General features: G+C 55.9%; 1 protein-coding gene across 3 annotated transcripts in view; it reads left to right on the top strand.

Annotated features, from left to right (window-relative positions):
- The window catches only part of MAMLD1 (mastermind like domain containing 1), a 56,646-nt gene extending 43,872 nt beyond the window's left edge, over positions 1–12,774 (top strand). For 2 of the 3 annotated variants that reach the window (XM_035011973.1, XM_035011990.1), the window contains exon 3: positions 2,749–4,112. In XM_035011973.1, the coding sequence (XP_034867864.1) occupies positions 2,749–3,102 (354 nt within the window). In that variant the 3' untranslated portion in view covers positions 3,103–4,112. Of the gene's footprint in view, positions 1–2,748; positions 4,113–9,226; positions 9,312–10,533 lie in introns of those variants that run through there. The other variant, XM_035011982.1, reaches the window with a different exon arrangement.
- The last annotated feature ends 958 nt before the right edge of the window (positions 12,775–13,732 follow it).

The raw sequence follows: 13,732 nt of genomic DNA, 5'->3' as shown, positions 1-13,732 counted from the left end.
TTGGTGCTGCTGTGCGGACGGGAGGCCAAGCTTATGGACAGCCCAAAGAACAGAATTTAGCAGGCTGTGCTTGCATCCCTCGGCAGCTGCAAGCCATTGGCGGATTTTTTAGTGGGGAGGCACCCTTGGCCAACCTCAGTCCATCAAGCTCTCGGGCAAGCATGGAAGGCCCAGACCCAGGGAACTGAGTGGATGTGAGTTCTGTGAAATGAGGCGCTACGACTATCAGACGCTATCCATCCCATGGTCTACTTCTGCGAAATTTGGACTCATGTGGAACCAGCCAGTCTAAGAGCTAGTGACCGTGCCCACCGGTAATTGTTAATTGACTTGCTTTTCTGAGCTTTTCAGTGGTACCAAAAAAAGAGATGGATTTACCTTACGTTTAGAAACCTCGGGGAGTTGAAGATGTCCCTCACAGCCTTTTCCTTGAAAGTTGGGCCTCACGTTTATAGGGTGTGTGATAAGCAGGGTTTTTTCTTACCCCAAATTAAATAAAACAGAGAAGATGCATGAGCATTGGTTATAAAGCGCCTAGTCAGTCAGAGTGCAGATTGAATCTCATCTATTTTATCTATTTCATTTTTCAACTGGGGATTGCATTGGTTCGCCAAGTGCTGCTCCCATTCTGCTCCCCTTGAATGAGTGGCTCCAGATAGAACTGCCCACCGTGTTGGGGCGTCCTCCGCCGCTGGTAATGTCCACGTGCCATCTGCAGATTGTTGCGCCTGCTGGACTACGGAGGCACCGCAAGCGTATGTTAACGCTGATGGGGCGGTCCTGTTTCTTGACCCATCACTAATACCCTATAAGTCCCATGAAGCTACCAGGGATTCCTGAGCAAAAGCTTAAAGTGCTTCAGTTCCCTCCAAATAAGCCCTATTCATTGCTTTGAGGTTGTGGCATCATGGAGTGGGTGGGCAATCAGAGCTCTAGTAATATCTGCATTTGGGGATTGTAAAAACTCCAGTGAGGCTATAAAATAGCGTTTAAAATGATCAAGGAGCTAGGTATGCGGGCACAAAGAATTGTCAATTGTAGAAAGCGCCGTTTCTGCTCGAGTCCCGGATGACTTTGCTCCAAGGACAAACTGAAGCTGCCCAGGGCCAGTGAGCTCCGCTCTGTAGGGATGACCCACCCCAAGAGGAGGGGCGCTGAGCTCCCTGCACAGTCTGGATACCGTCAGAATGGCGAGGAAGTTTTCTTTCCCAAGTGCACTGAGTTTACTTGCGAAGGATATTTTGCGTTGTTTTTTGATTTTGTATCTGTCTGGGGGATGAGTGTACTCTCTGAAACCCTCCAGGTAGTTTGGTTGTCTTTCCAATCCCCTCTTTAAGTATTTATAATTTGTTCTTAGGAATTTGTCTGGAGCCCCCTCGTAACGCTTTGCCTGAGCTTTTCTAAATGGTGCGTTTCAAGAGTTTCTACATTTCAAAACTCGTTTTGCAATTTGGTAAGCTAACCACTGAACACACACACACACTCCATGGCAAACCACGTGTGGGCTTGGGAACCAGGCAGACCCAAGTTTGCATCCTGCTCTCATACTAACTAGCTGTGTGACTTTGGGCAACTTAGTTAACCTCTCTGGCCTCAGTGTCTTCATCTATAAAATATGGACCATAATAGCTCCTGCCTCGTAGACAGCTGCTTAAAGGACTGAGTGAGACCACATGTCGAAAGCACTTGGGTCAGTGCCTGGTACCGAGCAAATGCTCGATAAATTCAGTGGTGGCGATTTTTACTGTTACTTCGAATGGGACATCAAAATACCTACTGGCCTGTCATCCATTGCAGGGACTTGTTCTCAGGCGGTGCTTAGTAAGTGTTTATTGCAATGAATTGAATTGATTCCAGCCGTTTAACTTAGTTTGGGGGATAAAGGTTTCCCTTTCTACCGGGATGCTAGGAGACGTGGATGAGGACTCGCAACCCAGGTGGTCCAGCGTGAGAGGGAGGAGGCCGTGTCCTGTAGAAGGAAGAGCCCGGTTATCAAGTGTGAGGTTTTTAAATTGCCTTTGGCTGAAAGAATTTGGGTCATAGGTTCCTTTCTAGCAAACTCCCTGTCATCTAAAACATGACGGCAAGGAAAGGTCCCACACACACCCAAGTCCCAAAGCCTTGGGGCCCTGGTAAAGTGAAGTACAGTGAGGGCTACAAGTTCAGGACTCAGCTGTATTGGGATTTACACTTGACTGTTTGGTTTTGCACTCACCGTTTGGTTTTGCAGATTCCTCAGCATTTCTACACACACAAACCTGCAAACCAGTTTAGAACTCTGTGCTCCGTTGGGGAAGGGGGGGCCGGGAAGGGGATGGGAGGGATCGGGATTGGTCAAGGTCATTGCCGATGAACCAGCTATCTGACCTAGCTTCCTTCCCATTTCCAACAAGACAATGACTGATCAAGGCAGAGGATCCCTAACTGAGATCCATGGATGGGTAGGAAGTGTCCAGAAAACCCCTGAAATTATATGTAAAACGTTGGGCCGGTAGAGGGGAAACACCACTGGGAGTGCTTTCTTCGGTGGAGAGAGACCATAGCTTTTAATGAATTCTCAAAGGAGTTTGTGACCCAAGGCAATTAAGACCGCAAAGCTGTTTGGTTCTGTTGCCCCAGACCAGCTGGTGTGTATAACCACAGCACCCAAAAACGACCCAGCTAGGCAGGCAGTCATGGCAGTGACAAGATCAGTCAGAAGCATTTTGTGGCCAAGCAGCTGATGGATTGTTCAATCGGTTGTTGTAGACTCATGTAGACAAAGCCTGCAAGCTTGGGGAAGCCAGGCCCCCCCAGGTCAGCCTCGGGCGACAGCCCCCATCCTGCCAGGCCCTGGGGAGTGAGTCCTTCCTGCCCAGCAGCTCGTTTGCCCACGAGCTGGCCCGAGTCACCTCCTCGTACAGTACCTCAGAGGCCGCGCCCTGGGGCGGCTGGGATCCGAAGGCCTGGAGGCAGGTGCCCGCTCCGCCACTGCCTAGCTGCGACGCTGTAGGTAAGTCACTTCCCCCGAGCCTCGCTTTCTCATCTGTCAACCGGGGCGCAGTCCCCTGCTCAGCCTGCCCGCCTGCCTCACAGGGTTGTTGGGAGGAACACAGGAGGTGACAGCCCGTAAAGCTCTGTACACCTAGGAGGGATCTCTAGTGCTTTCTCTACTGTGTCCTGGCCAGTCTTTGGCAAAGAGACCACCCAAGCAAGCAGAGTGCTCCAGGCGCCTGAGCCTCACCTGCAGGGAAATCAGTGCGGGTCGCCCCGGGTGCAATTGCCCCCTCCCTGCGGTAAGCCTTCCAGCACCCTGGGTCCTTCCCTGTCTGTCTGTCCCTGCGGCCAGACTGTGAGCCCGAAGGGGGACAGGGGCTGGGCCTTCTGCACCTCCAGACCTCCCCCAGTGCCTGCCTGCTCTGTGCCCAGTGGGTGCTCAGGAAGTGCCTCTCCTGCAAGCTCCGCTGTGGACTCTGCACCCCCAAGGTGTGCTCTGACCCCACCCAAGACTCGTGCACCCTAGAAGTGGGAAGTCAGATCACCCCACTGGAGGACTGGCAGCCGGAGGAGAGCAGGCAGAAGGAAGCCAAGCCAAGCCTGGTCCACGATGGCTGTGAGTTTTGATCGTCCCCTGGAGTCTAGAAGGAGTGGCTTGACTTGCCCTGAAGGGTCACATCAGTGGTCACGGGAGCAAGATGGTGGACGCCAGCCAGAGTGGGCCTTTGCTGAGAACACCATTTGAACCGCCGAGTTGTTCTGGTGCATGAAATAGCAGCGTGCATGGGACGTCTGCCCTGTCTGCAGAAAAAAAACTGGAGAAATGAGCATTTGCTAAGTGATAGTGATCAGAAGATGGTCATCAGGCTGAAAGGGCCTCCGGGATTCTGGCCTTTAATGGAAATTCTGCTCTGGTACGCACGGCCTTGTTCTGCTTAGGCCGCCAGGCCCCACTGGAAAGAACAAGCAGAGCCTTCTGCTCAAGATCTATTGATGCCTCCCTCTTTGTCCCTTTGCTCCGTGTGCTCTTCATCGGTTCAGTCTCCAGCTGGAACCGGAGAAATCTTGTCCAGGTCAAAGCTGCCAGGGAAACAGAATTAGCAAAACTGGATGGGGACGTGGTCCACTCCGGGTGTCATCGGGTCCCTGCCTTTCCCTTTCCTCACGAGTCCAACGTTGACAGGGACCCCAGCTAGCTTGCCTCAGAGTCCTATTCCCCTGCCTTATTGTGTCCCTTCCCAAGGCAACGCCTTCCGCCCAGCAGGGGAGGGGGGCCAGGCAGATGCTCGGCCCTCAAACCTTTCCTAAGAAGCTTTGGAAGTTGGGCGCTCCACGGGGGCTTTGAGGGACGGGCTGTCGCACCAGCTCAGCCGGTGACTCAGGAAGGCCGGACTCAGTGTGAGACGGAGGACACAGGCACCGCAGGCGAAGAAGAAAGGCGAGCTGCAAACATGTTTGGCTCCTCTGCCCCGGGATCATTCCCAGCATTTAGACCAAGCCCTTCCGGGACCAGGCCGCCCTGAAACCGAGACAGAGGAGGAATCAGAATAGAGTTCACACAGTTGGAGATCAAGTAGAAAGACAGAAACTGGAGAGTAAAACAGCTGACCTACAGCTCTCTGCTTTTTGCTGGTGATGACACTGATTTTGTGAAGCCCCTAGTCAGCCTCAGACTGGTCCAGACCCCAGAGCCCCAGCCTCTCAGTGGGCAAGGCCCCAGGGCCCCTACGCCAGGGTCCCGGAGGGGCCCAGAAAGACGCCAGCAGAACACCCTCAGGGTTTCTGCCTTGCCCACCCGCTCTTGAGCCCTTCACTCTGCCCTAATTTTCTTTAGGAGATGTGTCACCATCTGAAGTGACCTTCTTTGATTAATTTACTTGTATCTTGTCAGCTTCCCCCTCCATTATAAGCTCCGCAAGAATGAGAAGCCCAGCGCTATCCCCCAAGAAATGTGTGTCCCCTGATTGACAGAGGGACTTACCAGGCTGCTAAGCAAACCCCATCTTCCCATCTGGTATCTGAGCACGTTCATTCCCAGGGCTCCAGAGCCACGGAGGCCCACCGCTCACTGGGTGCACTCTGGGCCAGGAAGGACACTGAGCAGAGGCAACGCAAGAGGGCCAGATCTTGGCCTCAGCGGTCGACGGAGAGGAGAAGTGGCTTGATGGCACTCTCAATCCCATTATTCTGGAGGCCTTCTGGAGAAACCGCATCATGGGCACTGAGAGTTAGGGGGGACCAGGAAACAAGGAACCTCGCCTGGCGTTCACTGTAGGAAGCCCCTATGGTTTCCAAAGGATACTGGTGAAGAATCGGAGCCCAAGAGCATCAGCACCGCCCCCCCCAACAGGGCTCCCGATGGAGGTGTCTGTATTCCCTTCATCCATAGGCTACCGGGGAGCCAGAGCCCATGGGTCTCAGGCGTCCCCATCCCCATGGGTGTAAGAGCCCCAAGAATTCCAATCTTGATTTCATGCTCTCCAGCAAGAATGCTGTCTTCCCTGTCATTTCAAAGGATAAGTCGGAAAGGTGGGTGAGTTGTTTCCAAATCTGGCTTCCAGAAACTACAAAAGAAGGTGCTTTTCCTAGTGGAGTAATAAACAAACAAAATGCACAGTAGAGCTCGTTAACCTTTGAACCTTTAAGATAGCTGAGTGTCTTCTGCTATGTGGCAGGCTGGCTCCCTGTGGGGATACTCAGGGGGCAGGTCTGCTTGGAAAGGAAGCCTAGTTACCTAAAGGTAGAAAAAGATCCCCCCACTGCCCGCTCTCCTTCCCCCCGCCCCACCCTCAGTGTGTTGCACAAAGCTTGAATCCACTCCCTGCCATCCCCCAGGAGCTATTCCTTTGGAATCCCCTTCTGAGTCAGAATGCTCTCCTCCTGGGGGCCATGGCGGGGATAACTTCAGTCTGAATCTGGCCGACATCCCGTAACCCTTTGCAGGCCTCTGGGTGTGAATCCTGCTGGTCATCTGCCCTTCTGCCTCTCCCCAACCTCCTCTGCCTGATTAAGTGGCTAAATCTGTGAGGAGACCCTTCTTCCCCCGCAGTGGAGAGGAAGCATCCAGGCTTACAGGAGGTGGCTGAAGGAAGAAGCCGACGCAGCTTCCGGCCGGCCTGCTAGTGGGGGCTGCTGTGTGAGGCTCAGCTGAGTCGGGGGGCAGTGGTGGGGTCCAGGCCAGCCTCTTAGCCCTCTCTCTCTGGCCTAGCACACACAGATGAAGCACTAGCCCTTCCATGAGCCCCCAGAGTTGGGTGAGGGCTTTGCAGCTTCCTGGGCATCAGCACGAAGCTTCTAGAAAGGCGGCCCCAGAACTTCCAGGATTGCCTGTCCTGCCTGAGACCTGTCTGAATGTGGCACCTTGGCCAAGCGGGACCGGGAGGGGGGGTGACAGGGAAGAACCGGGGCCCTAGTTCTCTGGGAGACTTCCTGATGGCCCAGGCCCAGCACAGTGACCACCGTGGGGGAAGGACACCTGGGCTCACACAGCCCTCCCCTGACGCTGCCCGGTCGGTGCCACCTGGCACAAGAGCACCAGGACAACTGCAGCCCTAGAAAACTGTCTCATTCGATGATCTGCTCCATAACCATGCTTAGGCAGAGCCACAGGCTGCCTGAGCCATCCTTCACAAGTGTCCGTCACCAAGCAGCAACTTTTAGCCATCACTTCCTCCTGGTCACTGAAAACATTTGTCATTTCCTGTTTTCTCCATTTTCCAACGATTCTGATTGTCAGTGTCAAAAGGCAACAACTGTTTTCTTGGGGCTTATCTCTGGAGCACATTGATGCAGAACAAAGGATGGGGGCCGCTGTCTGCAAAACAAAGGAAGCAGCCTCCTGGGGAGGCCTCCTCTGCCCGGGCCAACAGGACCAGGCCCGGAGCAGGGGGCTGCGGGGCCTCTGGACGCGCCAGCCTAGTGAAGAGACTCCTGCTTGATGGCGGTGTCCCAGGATGCCGGAGGCCCAGCCCCGCGGGCCCGGTGTCAACGTGCCATTTGAACCGGGGAGTTTCTGTAGCCATCCCGCTGCCCAGAGTTTCCCTGAAACTCGGGAAGCTCCGGTTACTGTGTTCCCTTGGATGAACACCAGCCAACATCCCCTGGTCCCTGTAACTCTAGACTGTTTGAGAAGCGCTCTCTTTCATCTGGCCACCACCACCCAGTTCCTCCGCCCTTTGACCCCTGCCCCAGCCCAGCCTTCTCTTTTATTTCCTGTGCCCTTGGGGTGTCTGTCCTCTCTACCGCCTTCCCTTTGGACTCTTCCGCCCTTCCCCTACTTTTTCTTTGGTTGTGCTCTGTAGCCTCCACCTGCCCCGACCCCCCTACCCTTGTACAGCTTCGGTGTTTGAGGAAACTGATGGAGCAGACGGTGGGGACGGATTTAGGGTTGATGTTGACCCAGCCAGCCACAGGAACCAGTCCCCAGAAGCAGCTGGTCCCCAGAAGCAGTGGGCTGAAGAGGCTAGAGAGGCCTGAGCACTGGGTCTGCAGTTGGGAGACATTGCACTTCCTAGCTGTGTCATTTAACCTCTCCGAGCCTCAGATGTCACATCGGTAAGCTGGGGCCGTAGATCTTCTGCCCAGATCTCTGAGGGCTGGCATAAGGGTCCAAGGGAAGAACAGAAGTGAAAGGGCTGCCCCCAGTGTTGCAGGCAGAGGCTAGCTTCCAAGCCCCACTTCCTGTCTTGGGCGGTCATGTGACCCCCATGCTCCGCAGTGGCCAGATCCCTAACTGGAATGACATAGCAGGGCGGACCTTGGGGAGGATGTGAAAGAATGAGAGCAGGCCGTTCAGGACAGTGAGCACGGGTGGGCTGGCCCCGGGCCCCCCAGGTTCTAGCAGGAAAAGGGCAGCTCCATGGGCCGCCCGAGGCGTGGCCCCAGTGGAGGGGAGCAAGGGCCCAGATAGGAAGCAGGCTAAGGACAGGACAGTGAAATGGCTTCTGATGTCGTCTGCCTGCCCCGTGCCTTGGGTCGGTCCTCTGCCTTGGCAGGCCTGGGAGCCCAGCATTCTCCCCAGGCACCAGCCCTCCACCGGCCCAGCCCACACCAGCCCCACTGAGGGCAGAAATGCAGGTCCTACCAGGCAGCCCGTGTTATAGGTCAAGTCCTCTGGCATCTGGGGGGGATGCAGCTCAACAAGTGGACTAAGGTGGGGGGATCCTCCCTGACGAAGCTGCCTTGGTTGTCAGCACCCTATCGAGCAGGCTTCCTGAGAAGGGGAGAGAGATGGCAGTGGGTGAGCACTGCACTGGGAGTCAGACCTGGGTCCCACTCACAACCTGACACCGAATGGCTGAGGGTCTCAGGGCAAGTCGTGCCTGCGGGGCCCTCGTCTGGTTCTCTGCTGGCTGTCTCCTTGAGCCACTCCCAGACTCCGTGCTGGGCCTGCGGCCCTGAAGCTTGGCTCCTCCCCCAGCCCACCAGCTGCCCCTGTAATGGAGACAGGAAGCTCGTCCCAGTTGCCCATGCTCCAGCCAGGCAGGAGAATGAAAGGAAGTTGGCAGCGAGTGGCTATGCTGGGTGGCAGACAATGCATTTATCTGACCGTGTGATCATCCTGCCGTTCGTGCCAGGACCACCCAGAACAAGCCTGGGCCCTTTCCCCATGACAGCCCTGCAGAGTCTGGGTACCCACTGCCACATAGCCCAGAGTCTGCTCTGCCCCATCCACGGCATCCCTGGTTTGCTCAGCCATTCGTGGTCTGCACAGTTCCGGGTCCGAGCCCTACCCCTACCAGTTAGTGTCCTCGCAGTGCAGCCAGTCCATCTGGGTCTCCCTGAGACTGGCACGCCCAGACTCTTGTCAGCACTGTAGACATGGTCTGGCCAAGGCAGAGGAGTGCAGGACTGTCACCTCCCTCCTTCGACATACTCTGCTTCTATTAATGCAGCCTAATGTTACATTTGCTCTTTTGGTGGCCACATTTCACTGCTGACCCATCCTGAGCAGAAGGACATCCAAAATGCCTGAACCTTTTCTCTGTGTGCTCTTGCTGTTAAGCTCTGTCTCTCCTGCCCCATCCTATGCTGTCGCAGTTGATTTTTTAACCCAGGTGCAGAATCCTACTTTTGTTTATACCTGTGGAATTTTGCTCGGGAGGGCGGGGCATGCATGCAAGTGTGTGTTGATGTGTTCACTCATGCTTTCTGCTACACCAAAGCCAAGTCCTGGGCCCCCACACAGCAATCCCAAGGCTAATTTTCTTGGTAGCCCCTGTCTAACATGTCTTTCTCATCTTCTGTTTAGCGAGAGAAGCAGAGATCAGGTCTTACGGCAATGACCCCTGAACAGCGGAGTGCGTATATTGCCCAACAGATGAGTCAATTTCAAGGTAAGCAGTTAAGGTCATTGTTCGCAAAGGGGCAGGCGGGGGGGTGGGGGGTGGGGGGTAGGGGGGTGAGGGGTGAGAACTCACTCCAGAGTAAGCAGTCACTGTCAGTGTTTCTGAAAGCGCTAAGGGAGGGAAGGGAGGTCTGCAACTCAGTTAAATAGCACGCAGGGTGGATCGACCCCACATTGAAAGCTTCGGCAGGATCCCGATCGAAAGCCAGCTTTTAATGACTCTAAAATCAGAACTTAATTCAAGAGATTAATTAAATTGAGTCAGGCCCCTTAAAGCAGTTATTCTCAAAAGGAGAAAGGCACACCTTCAGGGTTCTGATCCTGTCCTCCCCACCACCCCAGCCACTGCTGGAGTGACTTTCCATTCTCAGTGTTCCTGAGCCATCTCTCAGGCGTGGGTAGTGGAGCAGGGGTTGGGGTCTGTGGCGGGGGCTCCCGGAGCCTCCACAGATAGCAGGGGTCCCCACCCTACCATGGCAGCTACGGATGTAATCCACGTTTATTGGCCGGGGATACAGCAGTTAACAAAAATGTCAGGCATGGTCCCCACTTCGTGGAGCTTCCAGACTAGCCGGGAGATGAGTATTAAACAATCCCTACGAGCCAGTGGAGTGACATTGGGCCAGGCCAAGAGGACTCTTAACCTGGGGCTGGGGGAGGCTGCTTGCCCTCCAGCACGTGGTCAGCATCTTCATTTTAGCCCAGTGCCACCTCCATTCTCCTGCAAGAACCCCCGTTCCTTTAGGCGTGGCACCAGCTGAATGTCCGGAGTGGCATGGCAGGCATGCTTCAGCTGCAGTGACAGGACAGACAAGGTCCAGGAAGGCCAGTGGCAAGGAGTGGCCCTCTGTCAAGGCGTGCGCAGTGCCGGGCCTTCGTACAGAGTGCTGAACATAAAAACAGACCCAGACCCTGGCCTTGTGGAGCCTACCATCTACCTGAAAAAATAGACCGATAAGCTGGCATTTTCAGTCCGATGTGACCTTCTCTTGGTGCGTGTGTTGTGGGAGCAAGAACCCGGGGAGTCTGGGAGGGCTTCCCAGAAGAACTGCAGTCGGCTGAGGGTGGCGGAAGATGGGGGGTTGAGAAGAGCTGGGGAGCCAAGGGCAGAAGGCAAGAGGTTGGTGCTGTGTCAGGGGTCGCCTGCCAGCCGATGCAGCCCAGGTTGAGGATGACTGTGGCACTGACCTCCCACTTCTCTCTTTCTGTAGCCGTCCAAGAACAAGTCACCTCTAAGTGTAGCCAGACCAAGGCAAGCCCCCCATCCAGTCAACCCATGATGCCCCCCAGAGCTGGGCTCCTTCAGAACAATCCGAATCCAGCAATGATCCCACCCACCAGGCACCAGAGCCGCGAGGGCATGGGCATGGCCTCGCCGACTCCGGGCAAGCAACAAGGAATTCTCCACTGTAACCCCCCGTTCCCCATACCCTCGTGCCCGGGCCAGAACGCCCAGGGCAGCCATCGTCCGCAGATTCCCAAGGCGGCCCCCTCAGGAGCGCCCCTGCCTAGGTTCTGTCCCAGACCCCTGGGCAGCCAGCTCCCGAGTCCCCACCAGCTCAGACAGCCCTGTGTGCCAAGAATGCCCTCAGTGTTCAACGATGCCGTGTGGGCGGTGGCCGCGGCGGCAGCTGGGACCACAGCGGTCTCGAGGGAGCCCCCGCCGAGCCACGTAGACCGTAGCACCCAGCCGCACTTTGATAGCGACTCGATCTTCACCAAGGAGCCCGCCAGAGCTCCCCTGGTAGCCCCGACATGTCCATCGCAGCAGGCAGTTGTGCCCCCCAATCAGGTGGCCCCAGGAGGCAGGCCTGGCCAGAAGGTGAGTGTTGCTCCGGTCAACCCCAGCTTCGGCCTGCTGGGCAACCAGAGCCTCAAGCAGAGCCCGGTGCGGGGTCCCGTGCCCATGCTGAACGCCGCCAAGTCCCTCCAGCAGGGCATGGCCAGCTTTGGTCCCGTGAGTCCCATACAGGGCATCGAGCCGCCAAGCTCTGTGGCCGCCGCCGCCGCCTCTGCCATCACCGCCAGCCAGTCCCCAGGTCCATTCGGCAGAACGGGTACCCCCCCTGAGCTGCCACCCTACGACTTTTTGTCCCCGGCCCCGCCCCCACTAAACGGTCTGCTCTCAGCCCCTGACTGCAGTGAGGTGGGCTTCTCTGAAGCCCCCTTGAAAGGCCCTGGTGGGAGCCCAGAGGAGGGCTGGGTGTGCAACCTGAGGCTCATCGATGACATTCTGGAAGAGCACGCCGCCGCCGCCCCCGCCCCCCAGAGTGCTGGGGGGCTTTAAGTGCCCGTAGAAACCCCCACGCCCTCACCACTTTAGGCAGTGGCGTGGAGCCATGGCCAACCCACCGCCCGCCACACAGCCACCCAGTTGTTTCCTCCCCACAACCTGAGCGGCATCCGCCTGTGCTCATCCCTCTCTCTACCTGTGACAAAATGGAAAGCTGGTGATTTTTCAAGCTACCTGTACATATTTGAAAATTTTGTAAATGGTTTTCCTAAACGTTAATGACAGAAGTATTTATACTTCATTTTGTGACTTTGTAAATAAAGTGACGGCTTTTGTTTCAGTAGAGTTGTGTTTATTATGCATTGTTTGTGTTTATTATACATTGTCGCAAATAGGCAGGCTGTGTTCGTTGCTCCGGCGCTCCCGTGTGAAGCTCCAGTGCTACCTTAGAAGCCAGGTAGTGGAGTCGCTTACGGTTTTGATGCAGTGAGAGATGTGGATGTGACCAAGAGGCATTGTACAAACTGACAAACGCCAAATAGAAACCCCTTGGCCATTTATTGCCATTTTCACTAAAAATGCTATTGTCTTGTGTGATTCTTAAACTCTTGCAAACCTGTCTCCGCTGGCCCTTCACTGATGTGCATATTACAGCAAGCTTTACAAGTGCCCTGCAGGGGAAATTTGCCAGGAGGTTAAGAGTTCTGAGGCTTTGGGAGGGGTGTAGAGAGGGCCTGTGAGCTGCACACTGGCCGTGCTGTCCACCCTGAGGATCCAGAGTGTCCTCTCTTTCTCATTCAGAGAAACCCCCAGGCTCCCACTTCCCCAGTGGCACCTTGCAGGGCGGAGGTGAGAGGTTCCTGGTTTAAAGCCTTTCAGTATTTGTTTTCTTGTAAGGTCTGTGGTTGGGGCGGGGGGGTAGTCTGTAAACATTAATGGTTGACGGGGTTTGTCTTTGATGGTTTTTATCTGCAATTATCGTCATGTATATTTAAGTGTCTGTTATAGAAAACCCACACCCACTGTCCTGTAAACTTTTCCTCAGTGCCCAGACTTGTGTAATCACGTTTTAATTGCCACCTCCTCCTTCGCCTCTACATTTGAAATCTGGCGTCTGTTTCCAGCCAGTGCGTTTTTTCTTTGTACTGTAATAAACAGCCAGGAGAAAAGTGCCTCTATGTTTTTATTTGTCAAGGGAGCATCCGTTACCGACGCACCCGTGTCAGCTAAGCCTACTGGTGTCTTTGGTTCTTTCGAGAGGCTGCTCGGTGTCTTGTGCAGCGGGAAGATGCTGCACCGAGCGCTGAGGGTAAGACTTTTGTGAAGCACGTCATTTTTTTTTTTTTTTTAACCCCAGGCCTTCATTTCACCGAGAAGGAAAGAGGCCGCTGAAGTAACTGCACTGGCGGCAGGGGGCAAGGGGCGACTTGCACCGCCAGTCCAGACTCTCTGTACCCCAGCCTCTTTCCACTGAGGGGGTAACAGACCCAATTAAAGATCCGTATTCCTCCCATGTAAGGGACCCCCATACAGGGCGCGGGAGAGGGGGGGCGCTGAGGCAGGCCGCACGTCGGCTGCACGGGAGGGTGAAGTCCTGCCACTTCGCAAAGACGGCCGGGGAGAGGAGGGATTTGCCGCCTCCCCTCCACCTCCTCTCCCAAAGCCTAGGCTCAACCCAACCCCGTTCACCCAGAGTGCGGAGCCGGAGGAGCTCGGCGGCCCGGGGCCGGGGGCGCCAAGGCCGCCGAGCTCCGCTTCAAGTCCGGGACCGCAGTGGAAGGGGAGTTACCGCGGCACTTGGCCCCGCGTCCCTCCCCCGTCGAGCTCCGCCCCCGTCGAGCTCCACCCCTTCCGGAGCCCCGCCCCCTAGAGTCGGCACGGCCCCTTCAGTCCCCACCAGCTCCCCGCCCCCCGCCCCGCCCCCGTCCGGCCCCGTCCGGTCCCCTCCGCCCTCCTCCCCGCCGGCCTTTGCAGCAAGGGGGTTGGCTGCGGGTTGTTTCCGATTCCAACTGCCTGTGACTCCACACTCGGGCCTTCCCCACAGCAACAAAGTGGCTGCCACAGAGCTTAATATGGATTCGGCTTATGGTCGGGCCTCATTCGGAAGGGGCCCCAACAGGATGGCCGGGAGCGTGCCTCTCCCATGGGAGCGCACGTCCCCCAAAGGTAGCGGGGAA

The sequence above is a fragment of the Mirounga leonina genome, unplaced genomic scaffold (assembly GCF_011800145.1).
Source record: "Mirounga leonina isolate KUSES-001 unplaced genomic scaffold, KU_Mleo_1.0 Mir_101799, whole genome shotgun sequence".
Classification (NCBI taxonomy): Eukaryota; Metazoa; Chordata; class Mammalia; order Carnivora; family Phocidae; genus Mirounga; species Mirounga leonina.
Note: the sequence above shows the minus strand (reverse complement) of the source record. Positions and strands in the feature narration are given on the sequence as shown.